The 12,592-nt window shown below is 48.8% G+C and overlaps 1 protein-coding gene across 1 annotated transcript in view; it reads left to right on the top strand.

Moving 5' to 3' along the window:
- The window catches only part of PTPRT (protein tyrosine phosphatase, receptor type, T), a 617,594-nt gene that overhangs the window by 64,669 nt on the left and 540,333 nt on the right, over positions 1 to 12,592 (top strand). Inside the window, exon 2 of the mRNA XM_004687014.2 lies at positions 3,834 to 4,105. Within this exon, the coding sequence (XP_004687071.1) occupies positions 3,834 to 4,105 (272 nt within the window). The remainder of the gene's footprint in view (positions 1 to 3,833; positions 4,106 to 12,592) is intronic.

The raw sequence follows: 12,592 nt of genomic DNA, 5'->3' as shown, positions 1-12,592 counted from the left end.
TTTTTTTTTTTTTAACACCTCGCCATGGGTCAGTCCTTATTAGACACTGTATAACCATCTTTCATTTCATTCCTTGACTTCCATATAAGATGAGAAGTCTCTTTTTGGCCATTTTTATTAATGAGTAAAATGAGGCTTACAACTTGATTCCATTCCAGGTCTGGTAAAGCCAGGCTCCCTTGTTAGATATGTTCTTACTCCCCTGTACACCAGTTTGGGGGCTGTACGGATCACTGCTGAACTGCATTTTCAGAACTGAGGGCGTGAATGCCCCCAAGGGCTCACTTACCCTAAATCCAGCTGGCATTGGGATGCTTAAGGTCTCCCTGGCTCCTGTGGCAACTATGTGTTCCCCACGCCGGAACAACTCCCTAGAGAACCACTCCAGTGACTGGACAACTCAGTTAAGGAAGGGCCACTTGGAAAATGAAGCAGGGTGCAGGAAACCTGAGCCTACATCTTTAATATAGTTTGTGACCTTGGGCAAATTGCTCCCGCCACTAGAGTTGGTGAAATGAGTAATTTGGCTTAGTTAAAGTCCTGGGTCTCAACTTGATATAGTCCATTACGCTTTGATGAATAATTCACAGCTCTGGGCCAGTGCTAGCCCGCTAGGATTTTCTGTGATGGTGGAAGTGTTTTCTGTCAGCACTATCCAATATGGCAGCCATTAACCAGTGTGTCTGCTGAGTACTTGAAATGTAATTAGTGTGTGTGAGCAAATCTTTTTTTTTTTCACTCTTAATTTAAATTTAAATAGGCACATGTGGCTGTGTATTTCTACTGGACTGAAGGGTGTAATTTTAGTAACCAAAGACTCTGTTATGAAACAAGGGTGACTGGTTAAGTATTTACCATGTTCTGCCAGTTGTGGCATGGGCAAACTTCCTCCATGCTCCTCGCTTTAAAGAAGGGAGAGAGCCTGGCCGTGCCTCTTTGAGATGCTAAGCAATGCTTAGCTCAGTGCCTGACATATACTAAATTCTCAGTAAACACTAATAACCTTAAGCATGTTTTAAATTCATTGGGCCCATCTGTCATCTGGTGCAGGCTATTTATTGTGAAATTAATATTTATCACGTCAGTTCCAGTTTGCCATTGAACATTCACTGAAAACACACCCACACACAACTTTGATGTGTAGTTTTCATCATCCCATTTTGGAGGTGAGCACGGTGAGGCCCAGGAAGTTTTACTGCCTTGTTCAAAGTTGCACAGCTAAGAAATAACCCAAGTGGAACAGAAACTCACTTTTCATGACTGCGAATCCAGGGCTTGTTCCAGGCCACCCAGCTGTCCCGGCTTCAGGTGACACTTGGGTCCGGCCGCTGCTCTTCCCTCACATCGGCGTGGGCCACCTGTCTGCAGGGACAGCCCTGAGCACTGGGGTGCCCTGGGCCCCCAGCTGCCAGACACCCCACACACTCATGTAATCTTAATGAACAATGTGCAAAGCCATTAAAAACTCAATTAGGGCTTTCTTTTTACTGCCGACGACGTGAGGAAACGCAGTCCTGAGGTGCTCATGTGTAAACACAATAGCCACCATCTGCTACAGAGAAGTGTTTCGCCTCCTAGAAAGGGATCTATGTTGCAGACACATCAATACCAGGGCGCTTATCGAGGCGTTATTATGCACAGAGGGGAAACTGCAGAATTTATGGCCAGCCAGAGAGTGCTTCCTGGCTTAATTCCACAATTTTTGGCGCGATGTATAATAACTATGAGGAAACTAATGCTGCTTTAAGCTCCTTATCACATTAGTGGAGTTTGGGGTGGGGGAAGGAGAAGGAAAAATAATGTATTTACAGTCTTGTACCTTCCTGTTTCTACCTGATCTTGGCATAATGACCAGCTTGTTATTGATCTCCAGCAAACTGTCAGCCCCCGGGATGGTATTAATTAAGCCAACCTGTTGATCAAAGACGGCCCCCCACTGAGCTGCAGCTATATGAGAACTTCCATGCCTGAACAATCTTTAAAATGACAGGCCCATGCGTCACTCAGAGACATGCTGCCTTTCTGTGTGGAGGATGTGGCCAGATCTCTGGGCGGTGGGGTCGAGCTGGCTCACCCCTTTCCTGAGATTCTACCTTGGCGTTGCTGGGTGTGGCAGCTTCCTGCCAGAGCCTTCTCATGTGCTCTTCCTGGTGATTGAAACGCCCTCCTAAATGATCACCAGGCTTGGATGGGATCCTGACTGGGAAAGAGGGGAGGCTCTGCTGAGTCCAAGCATCTATTTCTCCCTGCTGATCTAGGCCAACCTGCTGTGATGGATGCTATTCCTGGGCACACTGGGGGGAGGGAAAAAAATGGGTCCTGTACAGTTAGCAATGAGATTACTTAGGTGCGTTCTATGGATGGAAGATCCTGCCGTGGGGATGTGACTGCAGAGCCATGGACAGAGCAGGAAGTCCACGAGTTAGGGTGACAAGTGAACGGAGAGCTGGAGCTCTGCTGTAAAAGTGGGGTTTTCCCCAAACCTAAAAGGGAGTGCAGCTGTTGGGTGGCCAAAGCACAAGGTGCATTTCTATTCCCGCGTGTCAGCCTGAGGGCAGCCCAGGTCAGGGTGGTACCTGAGGAGCAAGTGTGACCCTGTTGGTTATGTGGGCCGAGCCTCCTGCTGAGTTCCCACGGATGAGAGCGACACCTCCTCATGATCAACCCCCCACGAATTCTGCTTTTGTTTTGGGGGGAAACAAATGATGCCTCACACTTGGCCCTTCACGGTTCCATTCTCTTCTGAGACTGTGGTGATGACAAGACCTACTATGATGAGGAAGCGTCTGCACTCACATAAGAGCACTTAGACCCCAGGGCCCCTGGCCTCTCCACAGTACATATCTGTGGTTGCTGAGTGGGTTTCTCAGCCTCTCTCAGGGTCATTATCTGGGATGAACAATGTATCTGACCCTCCACAGATGTCCAGATCCTCATGATAAAAGGCCAAGGGCATGGATCCAGGGGTGAAGAGCTACAGACAGTCATTTCACCTGCCGGTGCACTGCCAGAGAGGGTCACTACCTACGTAGGGACAATGCTTTTAATGCTTGAAAATAAGTTATGTTTTCTGCAAAGATCAATAATAGCAAAACTTTAAGGTTGGAGAGCAACTGGGCCTCACACCTCCCTGTCTGAGTGGTAGGGAAAACAGTCAATCTTTCAATGAAATAAAACCCTGTGTGCAGGTTTGTTTTGAAGATTAAATTGAGTAATATATAAATAAAATACTGGTTCTCCATGAGTGTTCAGGCTGAATGCTGGTCTATGCTGATTATGCTCCAGTTGGCTCTCATGCTGCTTTATGGTCATTCTTGCTTCCTTGAAGACGTTCTGCTTTTGAGCTGTCTTCCTGCACAGAACCCCTGTACAGAAGAGAGAGGTCCGGGTGGCGTGTGTGGGAACGTCACCTCTCCTCTGCACCCATTGTCTCAATGCACAGCCTGTGCTGGCATGAGGTTGTACTTCTGTCCACTTCACCCACAGAGGTGGCAGTTAGCTGTGTTTCTGGGTTTTTAGTTCCACGTTTCCTTCGGTAGCTGCGGAATGCAATGTTTCTTCTGTAAATGTTTATAAACTGTCTATTTTGTGGAAACCCTTCATGTGCCTTAACCACCGCTTAATTCTGAAAACCACCTGCTTGAGTAGACTTTTTTTTTTATGACGAGAGGAGCTCAGGTTGAAAAAAAAAATGTGTGGCTTCCGCAGGATCAGCCAGACCCTCTGGACTGACATGATTTTCGGCCACCATGCGTGAGGGTAGGATTGATTTTCAGAACGCTTTTCTTTCTCTCTCCTTGTCTCCACCTCCCGCCCCCTTTGTGGGTCTCCAGGGTCCTTCATGATGGTGAACAGCTCTGGAAGGGCCTCTGGCCAGAAGGCCCACCTCCTCCTGCCAACTCTGAAGGAGAATGACACCCACTGCATCGATTTCCATTACTACTTCTCCAGCCGCGACAGGTCCAGCCCCGGGGCCTTGAACGTGTACGTCAAGGTGAATGGCGGACCCCAAGGGAACCCCGTCTGGAACGTGTCAGGGGTCGTCACCGAGGGCTGGGTGAAGGCAGAGCTTGCCATCAGCACCTTCTGGCCACATTTCTACCAGGTACGGCAAGTTACATGGTTTGATTTTTTAAGTAATGACAGATATATCTCCCTCTTTCTTTGCCTAGTTGTTGTTTGGTTGGGGAAAGACTTCACTCGTGCACTATTAAAACTCAGGTTTGGCCCTCCCTGGTGGCAGCTGGTTAAAGCGCAGCACTGAGAAGCCAAAGCCACTTCGGCATGAGTTCGATCCCGCCTGCCCCGGAGGTGACCACATGGCGTGGCAGACCTCTCCTGACCCGCCCGCTGCTCCCCTCAGTGGTGAGCTTCGTTGATCTGCCTGTGTTACTCCCCGCTTTGTCTCTGGTGAGGCCTCTCACCGCCCCTGAGCCTCTGGCCTGTACCCCAGTTCTGTATGTACAAATAAATAAATCTTAAAAAAAAGAAAAGAAAAGAAAACTCAGGTTTACTGAGTTTCTCCTCCTGGCCAGGCCCTGCAGAGGCCAACACGGCTCCTCTCTCGCTGGAGTTTATGAACTGGAGCGGGAGGTAGATGTGGGAATAAGCAGTTGCAACGGAAGGGCAAAAGTGTGGGCTTCTTGGGGTGCTGGACGAAATAGACTTTGCAACTTTTTATAAAATAATAGCTTATAACCACCTGCTGAGGGAGGCACTATTACTACCCCATTTTGAGGCTCAGAGTCAGAGATCACTCCTGGGGAAGTGGGTATTTGGGGTGAAGAGGAAGATGACTTCTCAGAGGAGAGGGCCTTTGACTGAATCCCTCGGGGTGAATGAAGAGTTATGCAGAAAGGAAGCGAGGGCCGTGAGCTGTCAGGAGTGGCGCCTGTTGGTGGGCCAGTGAGCGAGATTTTGGCAGAGTGTGGCCACCAAACTGGCCGAAGGAAAATGCAGTGGGAATGAAGCCAGCAGGGCGAGTGGCTCATGGGAGGCTTTGACTGTCGACGAAGGAGACTGTTCGCCCCCTGATCTGGAGCAGTGCTACTCGAACCAAAGATGGGGGCCTGTCCCCGCGGCTGCCCAGGCTCACCGAGAGCCCATGTTTTTATAAACCGCAGTAAAAACGTCACAGCAGTGGCGAAAGGCCTACGGTGTCTAAGCCTGTCCCCTCCTCTGCTTTTCTCCTCAGCATCCCCACACTGAGCAGGCTGAGCCTAGAGGCGCCCAGGGATCAGTTCCTGGTCACCTGGGCCTGGGGCTGGAGGAAGTTGCTTTGTTTTTAAACAAAGGCATGAAGGTGTGCCTCGGCCAGTCCTGAGACCTGCCCTTTGAAGTGGTTTTTATTTTGTTTTATTTTTGGTGGGGCTTTTTATTAATTTAGTGAAGATAAGCATTTTTGATATCATTTTGGACATTATATTCTCCTGAAAAACGACCTGTTCATACTCTGCCCATTTCTTTTTTAAATTTTATTTATAGATCTATTTACATTATGTACATTATTGTTCATTTGAAAACAATGTTTACTTCCCCCGGCCCTCCTAGTCACCACAGTCCCTCCCCCCCATTCCTCCCTCCTTCTGATCCCTCTCTGCCCCCCTCCCCTGTAGGGTCTCTCTGGTTTACAACTGTTTTTTGTTTGTATGAATCTGAATTGTCCAAGTTCGCAACATTTTTCTTACTCCCCGTAAGACCCTGGGTGCCTGTTCTCAAGTAATCCCGGCGCTACTATTGAAGGTCTTAAGTGAGAGAGTGTCTGCAGGGACCTTGGCGCTCCTCAGACTCTTTGCCTCCAGCCGCCAGCCTCCACGCCACCACCTCGCTTTGGTCTCCAGGTGGTATTGTAACAGGGTGGTCCTCAGGAAAAAGGGAAGTTCCAGGTTCCCTGCCCCACCTAGGGGCAGGAGGGTGGAGCTGAACAGAGAAAAAGGAAAAGAAGAGAAGGAAGCTGGAATGAGAGCCAGAAGGAGACCTGAGGAAGCCACATGGAGCAGCAAGCATGTGATGAAGAAACCGGGCTTGTTTCCTGGCCCTGAACTGGTTAAGGCAGATGTGGGTGAGAGACCTGCAGGGAGGTGACTATGGCAGTGTTTATATTGATTTTGATGTTGCTCTTTTCCTCCCAACGTGGGGCACCAAATCTGTTATAGGGCACCCCAAATCTGTTCCAGAACAGGGGGAGAGGGACACTCCTGAAGCCCCAAAATCCTGCCTGCTCTAAGTGGGTTCTGCCATCCGCCGCAAGAAGACAAAACATATATAAAACTTTAATGAAAAGGGACTTTAATACAGTGAATATAAAATACAGAACACAAAGAATATAACTCCTAAATCAAACACCTGAAGTGACCCATCCCCATGTGGGCAAAAGTCAACCCAAAAGGGACTGGCCCAAGCAAGGCCTGAAAGCTGCCACAAGCCTAAAGCACCTTCTGGCCGGGCCCCATGGAAAAGGGTCAGAAATGGCCAGACAAGGCTGGGAGGAAAAGAGCAAAATCAAAATCAATAAAACACCGCCATAGTCACCTCCCTACAGGTCTCTCACCCACATCTGCCTTAGCCAGTCCAGGGTCAGGAAACAAGCCCCGTTTCTTCATCACATGCTTGCTGCTCTGTGTGGCTTCCTCAGGTCTCCTTCTGGCTCTCCTTCCAACTTCCTTCTCTTCTTCTCCTTTTTCTCTGCTCAGCTCCACCCTCCAGCCCCTGGGTGGGGCAGGGAACCTGGAACTTCCCTTTTTCCTGAGGACCACCCTGTTACAGTATTACCTGCAGGTGATACTGTGCTAATGCAAAGAGCCCTGAGAGCGTGAGCACCACGGGGCAGCGCAGGGATGATGATTACTGACGCCCAGGCAGAGACGCCAGGGAGCGTGGGGTGCGGCCTGTGTGAATGTGGACGCCTGGGCTGAGGTGCTGGGGGACAAGGGGAGATGGCAGGGCTGGGACTCAGCTGCCACTCCCTGCCTGCTGTCTGCTGGTGTGTGCAGTTCCCTGCGCCAGCACTCAGGGCAGATTAGAGGTCCGGAAGGCTCCACAGCTCTTTCTGTCTGCCTGGATCAACCATGAGCCTGCCTGGCCTGGGATGGTTGTGCAGGTGCCATCATAATTCCAGCATTTTGGAGAACTTTCTCTAGCCAGAAGCAGAAGATGGACCAGCCTGAGGGAGGCGAGGTCAGTGGCCACCCTAACGCCCGACGGCAGACCCTCACATGGCCTTCAGTTCAGCCTCCGCTGGGAGCGATGGTGCCCACCCCAGAGGCAGTCTGGTAGGGAATGGATGGGGCTGGGCTCCCTGGAAACTACAAAAACAGGCCGAGGCACTGGGTTCGGTTGTTGAGTCCTGATAAAGGTGACAGAGCTGAGGTCCAGGCGTGGATGGTGATGACCAAAACACAGCCAGCCTTGGCAAAGCGGACCCCAACTCCTGGTCCCAGGGCCTTCCCTCTGCATCACTAGTATAAAATCAGTCTCTGTAAGTCCATGGATGTCTCCTGTGAGACCACAGGGTTCCATAAGAGCCTCTGACTTGGGGTCTGATGTAAGTGGGTCCAGATGGGCCCTGCTGGCACTATAATGAGCAGGAAAAGGGTCTCAGGAGAGGGAGAGGCCATCTTTGATGGGGTACAGAGGGGGAACGAAGGAGCTAGGCCTGTCTGGGTCCCCACTGGTGGTAAGCATCTTGTCTCTGTTTATCTGCGAGTACCTCCCTGTCATAATAGCATAATGTCCTTGGTTCCAGAGTAGAGGCTATTATTAGTCAGTGAGGGCCCCTCAATCCTATCTAAGTCCTCTGGCTCCAAGTTTACCCGCCACCCCCGTAGGGAGAAAAGCCCATTCTGAGGACTCTGCTCTAGCGGCATAATGTTGGGTACATCCTGTTATAATTGTGCACCCCAGTTCTCTTCTTTGTAAAATGTGCAGGGTGATCGGTGTAGGGAGCAGGGCTGTGGGTTAATGGGGCAGCGTGTAGGTCAACAGCTACTGTGTAAGGTCATGTCAGGTGCAGCAATGGCTGAAGAGAAGGGAGGGGAAAGAAGGAGCGTTGAAAGAAATGTCCCGTTGTTGAGCCTTCCTGTCATCAGCAGCTTCATCTGGGAGAATTCTCTGGGATTTCCAAGCTGCTGACCACTGCAGTGCCCTTCCAGGGGACTGCACTTCTGCGGCTCAGAGCTGTGTGGTGAGGAAGCCCTTCAGCGCTGAGAGCGGCAGTTTAGGAAAGATCCGATCTGTTGTGTGTGAGTGAGTGTGTATGTGTGTGTGCACAACCACCCCGTCACTAATGCACAGTCTTAGGGCCACACGCACAGACTCGCTGTCCGCTCAGGGCTGCCCTCCCACGCAGACATCTGGAGCGGAGAAAAGGGGCCCACCAGGAGGCTCCAAGACATTTGCAGCAAGAATTTTCAAAATCACTAGATTTTAAGATCAGGCCAAGTGCGGGTCCTTCGTGAAGATGTCTGTGGACTAAATACAATTTTGGTTTTCAGCAGTGCCGGGTCTGGGACCCTGATGGCTTATGTATTCATTTATTAAAGTCATATTTCACAGTCCTAAAACATCCTAAAATGGACTTTTAGCTCCATACCCCCTGCTGCAGAACCACTCAAGGTAAGGCTTACCTTACCTGGTACAGGTGCCTTCACGGGCGCGTCCCGGCCATCGCTGTCACCTGGCTGTCGCACAGCCAGGCTTATTAAATGTCACCTGAGCCTGCCCCTTTCCATTTTGTGTTTTTAATGATCCTGGACTTTTCTTTCCCCAGATTTGAGAAACAATAAGAGAACTTAGTTAATTTTGGCAGCCATTTGCTCATGTTACTGTACCCCCTGCCTTGGTGAAATTGCTTCTTGGCCAACACTTACAAATGCTGTGTAGACGCCTGAAACTTAGGCCTCACCTATTTTGCAACCCACTGCACCTGAGGCTCAGTGCCCCTGTCACTGCCTCTGGTATCCGTGGGGTAACTTCCCCCAGCACTCTGGAGCCTGCATCCCAGGGCGGGGCGACTCCACTTCCTGCCCATTGCCAGCCCACCCTTCTCCCTAAGAAGCAAGTCTCCTCCTCATCTCAGGCAGGCCTCCCAGGATGACTTCAGGGAGCATGAGTCATTAACCCCATTGTCATCTCTCCCCGAGAAAATGTGGGTGCTCCTCTTCCTAAGACGGGTTCTGGTGAACCAACATTTTTCTCTCATCTTTTGGGAACATGTAGGCAGCCCCTTGAAAGTTTTGCTATCCATACTCCCTGCTGCAGGACCACAAAAGGTAAGACCAAAGGGCAGGTCCCTTGACATGTCCTGGCTTACCCATACCCTCCCCCAAACATGTACATAGCCAGCTTTGTGCAGGGATTGAGGGCACCTCTGAGCCTCCCTTGGGGAATTCTGGCTGGCTTTGCCAGGCAGCTCGTGCACAGGGCAAGGTCTGACCATTTCCATGCAAGTCCCGTCACCCACCAACAGATGTTTTTGGGGCTGGGACATGGGCAGTTCCCAGTAGATCCACACAGCAGCCTTGTGGTTGAAAAGCGTCCTGCCGAGAAGCTGGGGTCCCCCAGCAGAGCCTTCTGCTGCAGTTCCTGAGCTCCAAGGCCCCTGTTCTCTACACTGCCTGGGTCTCCAGGGTTCACCAGCTTCACTCCCCTTCCACCAGGCTCTGGAAACAGAGTGCTAAAGGAGCACCCTGTACTTTCCTCACGTCTCTGGCTTTTTCCCGTCTTTGCCTTGCTTCCACAAAGGCCTGCGTTGAGTTTCCTTGTGCGCTCACTTCACTTGCAGCCTCTCCCTCTCCCTCGAGCACCTGGGTGTAGGGTCCTGGCATCATCTGTCTCCAGAAACTAGACCTGCGTAGGTCCTGGGTGGGGTCTTCCTGGTCAGGGCCCCACTTGGTAAGTGCATCGTTGGGGTGATCAGCTCACCTGGAGGCTGCAGGTATCTGAGAACACCTATCTGAAGAAGGGACTGTGATGCTCTGCATAGTCCAGAATGCTGTTGCTGGCAAACCTGGCCTGGGGGATTGAACTACCACTCTGTCACCTGCCTTTCCTGAACTGTGCAAGATGAAGCTTACTCTGTCGTTCTTGCAATTCTGTAGAAGAGGCCACCCTCCTCATTCATCAGGAGTGAGACCACAGGAGACCCTCTCATCTTCCTGATGTCTAAACACCTTGGTAATGTGATGCTGCCCCCTGCCAACTGGTTCTGCTCCTCTTGTGCCATACCACCCTGCCCTGAGGTTTGCTACAAAAGCTGCTCAAGGCCGACCTGACCTTTCATTCTGAAGCCCCATTACACACTCAGTAATCTGAACTGTGAATCCTAGTGATGATTTCCACCACAGCATTCCCCTTCAGAGCTGTCAAGATTGTTAAGGGCATGTTTGCAGCGTTGGGGCTATCTGTGATTTCTAGAGTGTGGCCCTTTGCCTGGTTCCCACAGCGTCTCCATGGCTGAGGTCAGGTCTACCGTGTGCTGCCTTTTTGGGCTTTGTTAAGTCAGCTAGCCCCACCTCTGAGGGCTGTAGAGAGGCTGTAATAAAAGGTCGATACTGTTGACCTTTATTATTGTGGTTATATTTCTCTATTTTCAATCAGAATGAGCTGGAGAGTTTCCCCTTTTGGTCAATACCAATCCCTCCAGTGGTGTCCTGATCCCAGTTGATCAGACAATTAATCCTGTTTCACTGATCCCTCGCCCCCTTGTATTTTAGGCTATTTCTCTCACTCATTTCTCTCCCTCTCCCCAGTCATGTTCGAATCGCTCCATCCTAAAATTCCCTCTAGAGCTTTTAGTTCTTGTCCTGATGCCATAGTTAAGGGGGCTGCTTGGCCTTTTAAACTATCTAGTCTGTCTTCTAAAATGACATCATCTTGTTCTCTACCTCTAAACAGCACTTAATTGGCAAAGCTACCACGTCTGTAATTTTGGTTTGCCATGAGCTCCAGACACCAAATGCTTGCTTCCTACTCAACACAGCCATTAAAATCTTTAATTGGCACCTCAAACTTAACGTGTGCAAAAGGAAATATTGAGGTAGCTCTGCCCGTGTGCACACCTACGTGTTCATGTCATCTTCTCGATGTTGATGAGTGACACAAGCAGCAACCTAGATGCTCAAACCCCACACTGAAGAAGCTCCTCATTTAGCTTTTTCCTTCCTTCACTCTTCGCCTCTTAATCTAACAGCCATTCTTTTCATGTTGAACTTCAAAATATCTCCCCAATCTTCATCTTTGTTCTCCATAGCTCCCTCTGCCATCAAAGCCTTTCTCACTTTAGATGGGGCGTCTACAATAGGCATCTGATAGGTCTATTTGTTTTTTCTAGCTCAGGTGCTCTCTTCCCAGTCAGTTCCGCAGAGCAGCCCAAATGATCCTTTTAGAATGTAAATTAGATCATGACACTTTACGGCTTTAAATCTTTCAGTGGTTTAGGGGAAACTCAAGCTCTCTACTATATCTTGTAAGACCCCAGGTGTGTCTCCCCAGCTTGTTTGCTGTACCCCAGCCCCATAGTTCCCTTCCTGTGTTCCCAGACCATGCAGAGCTTGGCTGCCACAGGGCCTTTGCACTTGTCACCACCTCTTCTCTGACTGGTGTTTTCATCCTTCTGGTCACATCTACCGACTATTACTCTTTAGAGTTCTCTCCTGACCCTCTGAAGAAAGAGACTTTCTCTCTTCTTCGTTACTATCATAACATTCTTAATCATAGCATTCTGTTTATTTCCTTCATAACAGCCATCAAAAAGTGAGTTGTTTTACACATCTATGGTTTTAATTTCTATGTTCGTTTTGCTCACTTTTATGGTTCCAGATGCGTCTTAATATTTGATATGGAAGAGGAGATGTAGTTGTTGAATGAATGGACAAAAAGGCCAGTGAATGAATATGTGCATGAATGGCTATATGGGTAGATGAATAAAGTTGCTTGCTCTGTAATGAGTGGATTCAGAGTTTAGGGAATGATGATTTGTGAACAAGCAATTACAATATGGTGTGATAGGTGTTAAAGTGGAGCTAATTATACAATGTACATGTTATAGTGATAATGTAACATGAAAAAGATACAAAATAGTTTACCTTAAAGTATGCCATTTTTATTATAAATCCAAGAGTCTTCATTTCTATTATAGAAAACCTAGAAAATCCATAAAAGTATAAAGAAAATATTCATCCATCATAATCTAGTGTCATTAAAAAATGCATCAATAGATGATTATCTTTTCCATTTACCCTCTTAGGAGTTATCTATTGAATGCATATTGCACGTGCTTGACAATTTTTGTTTTGCTTATTGTTAAGAGCTCTTTACACAAAATAAAATATCTACCTTTTAAATGCCCATATGTTAAATTTTTCTCAGCTTATTTGCCTTTTAATTTTATTTCAAACTTTTGTTCATTTACAAATCATACTTTGACATAATAGCTGTTAAGAAGGTACTGCATTTTTTTTTTAAAGATTTATTTATTTGTGCATACAGAACTGGGGTACAGGCCAGAGGCCCAGGGGCGGTGAGAGGCTTCACCAGAGACAGAGTGGGGAACAGAACAGGCAGATCGACAAAGCACACTGCTGAGGGGAGCAGC

This window comes from Condylura cristata, unplaced genomic scaffold (genome assembly GCF_000260355.1).
Source record: "Condylura cristata isolate star-nosed mole 26May11 unplaced genomic scaffold, ConCri1.0 scaffold00022, whole genome shotgun sequence".
Classification (NCBI taxonomy): Eukaryota; Metazoa; Chordata; class Mammalia; order Eulipotyphla; family Talpidae; genus Condylura; species Condylura cristata.
This window is presented reverse-complemented; position numbering and strand designations above follow the sequence as displayed.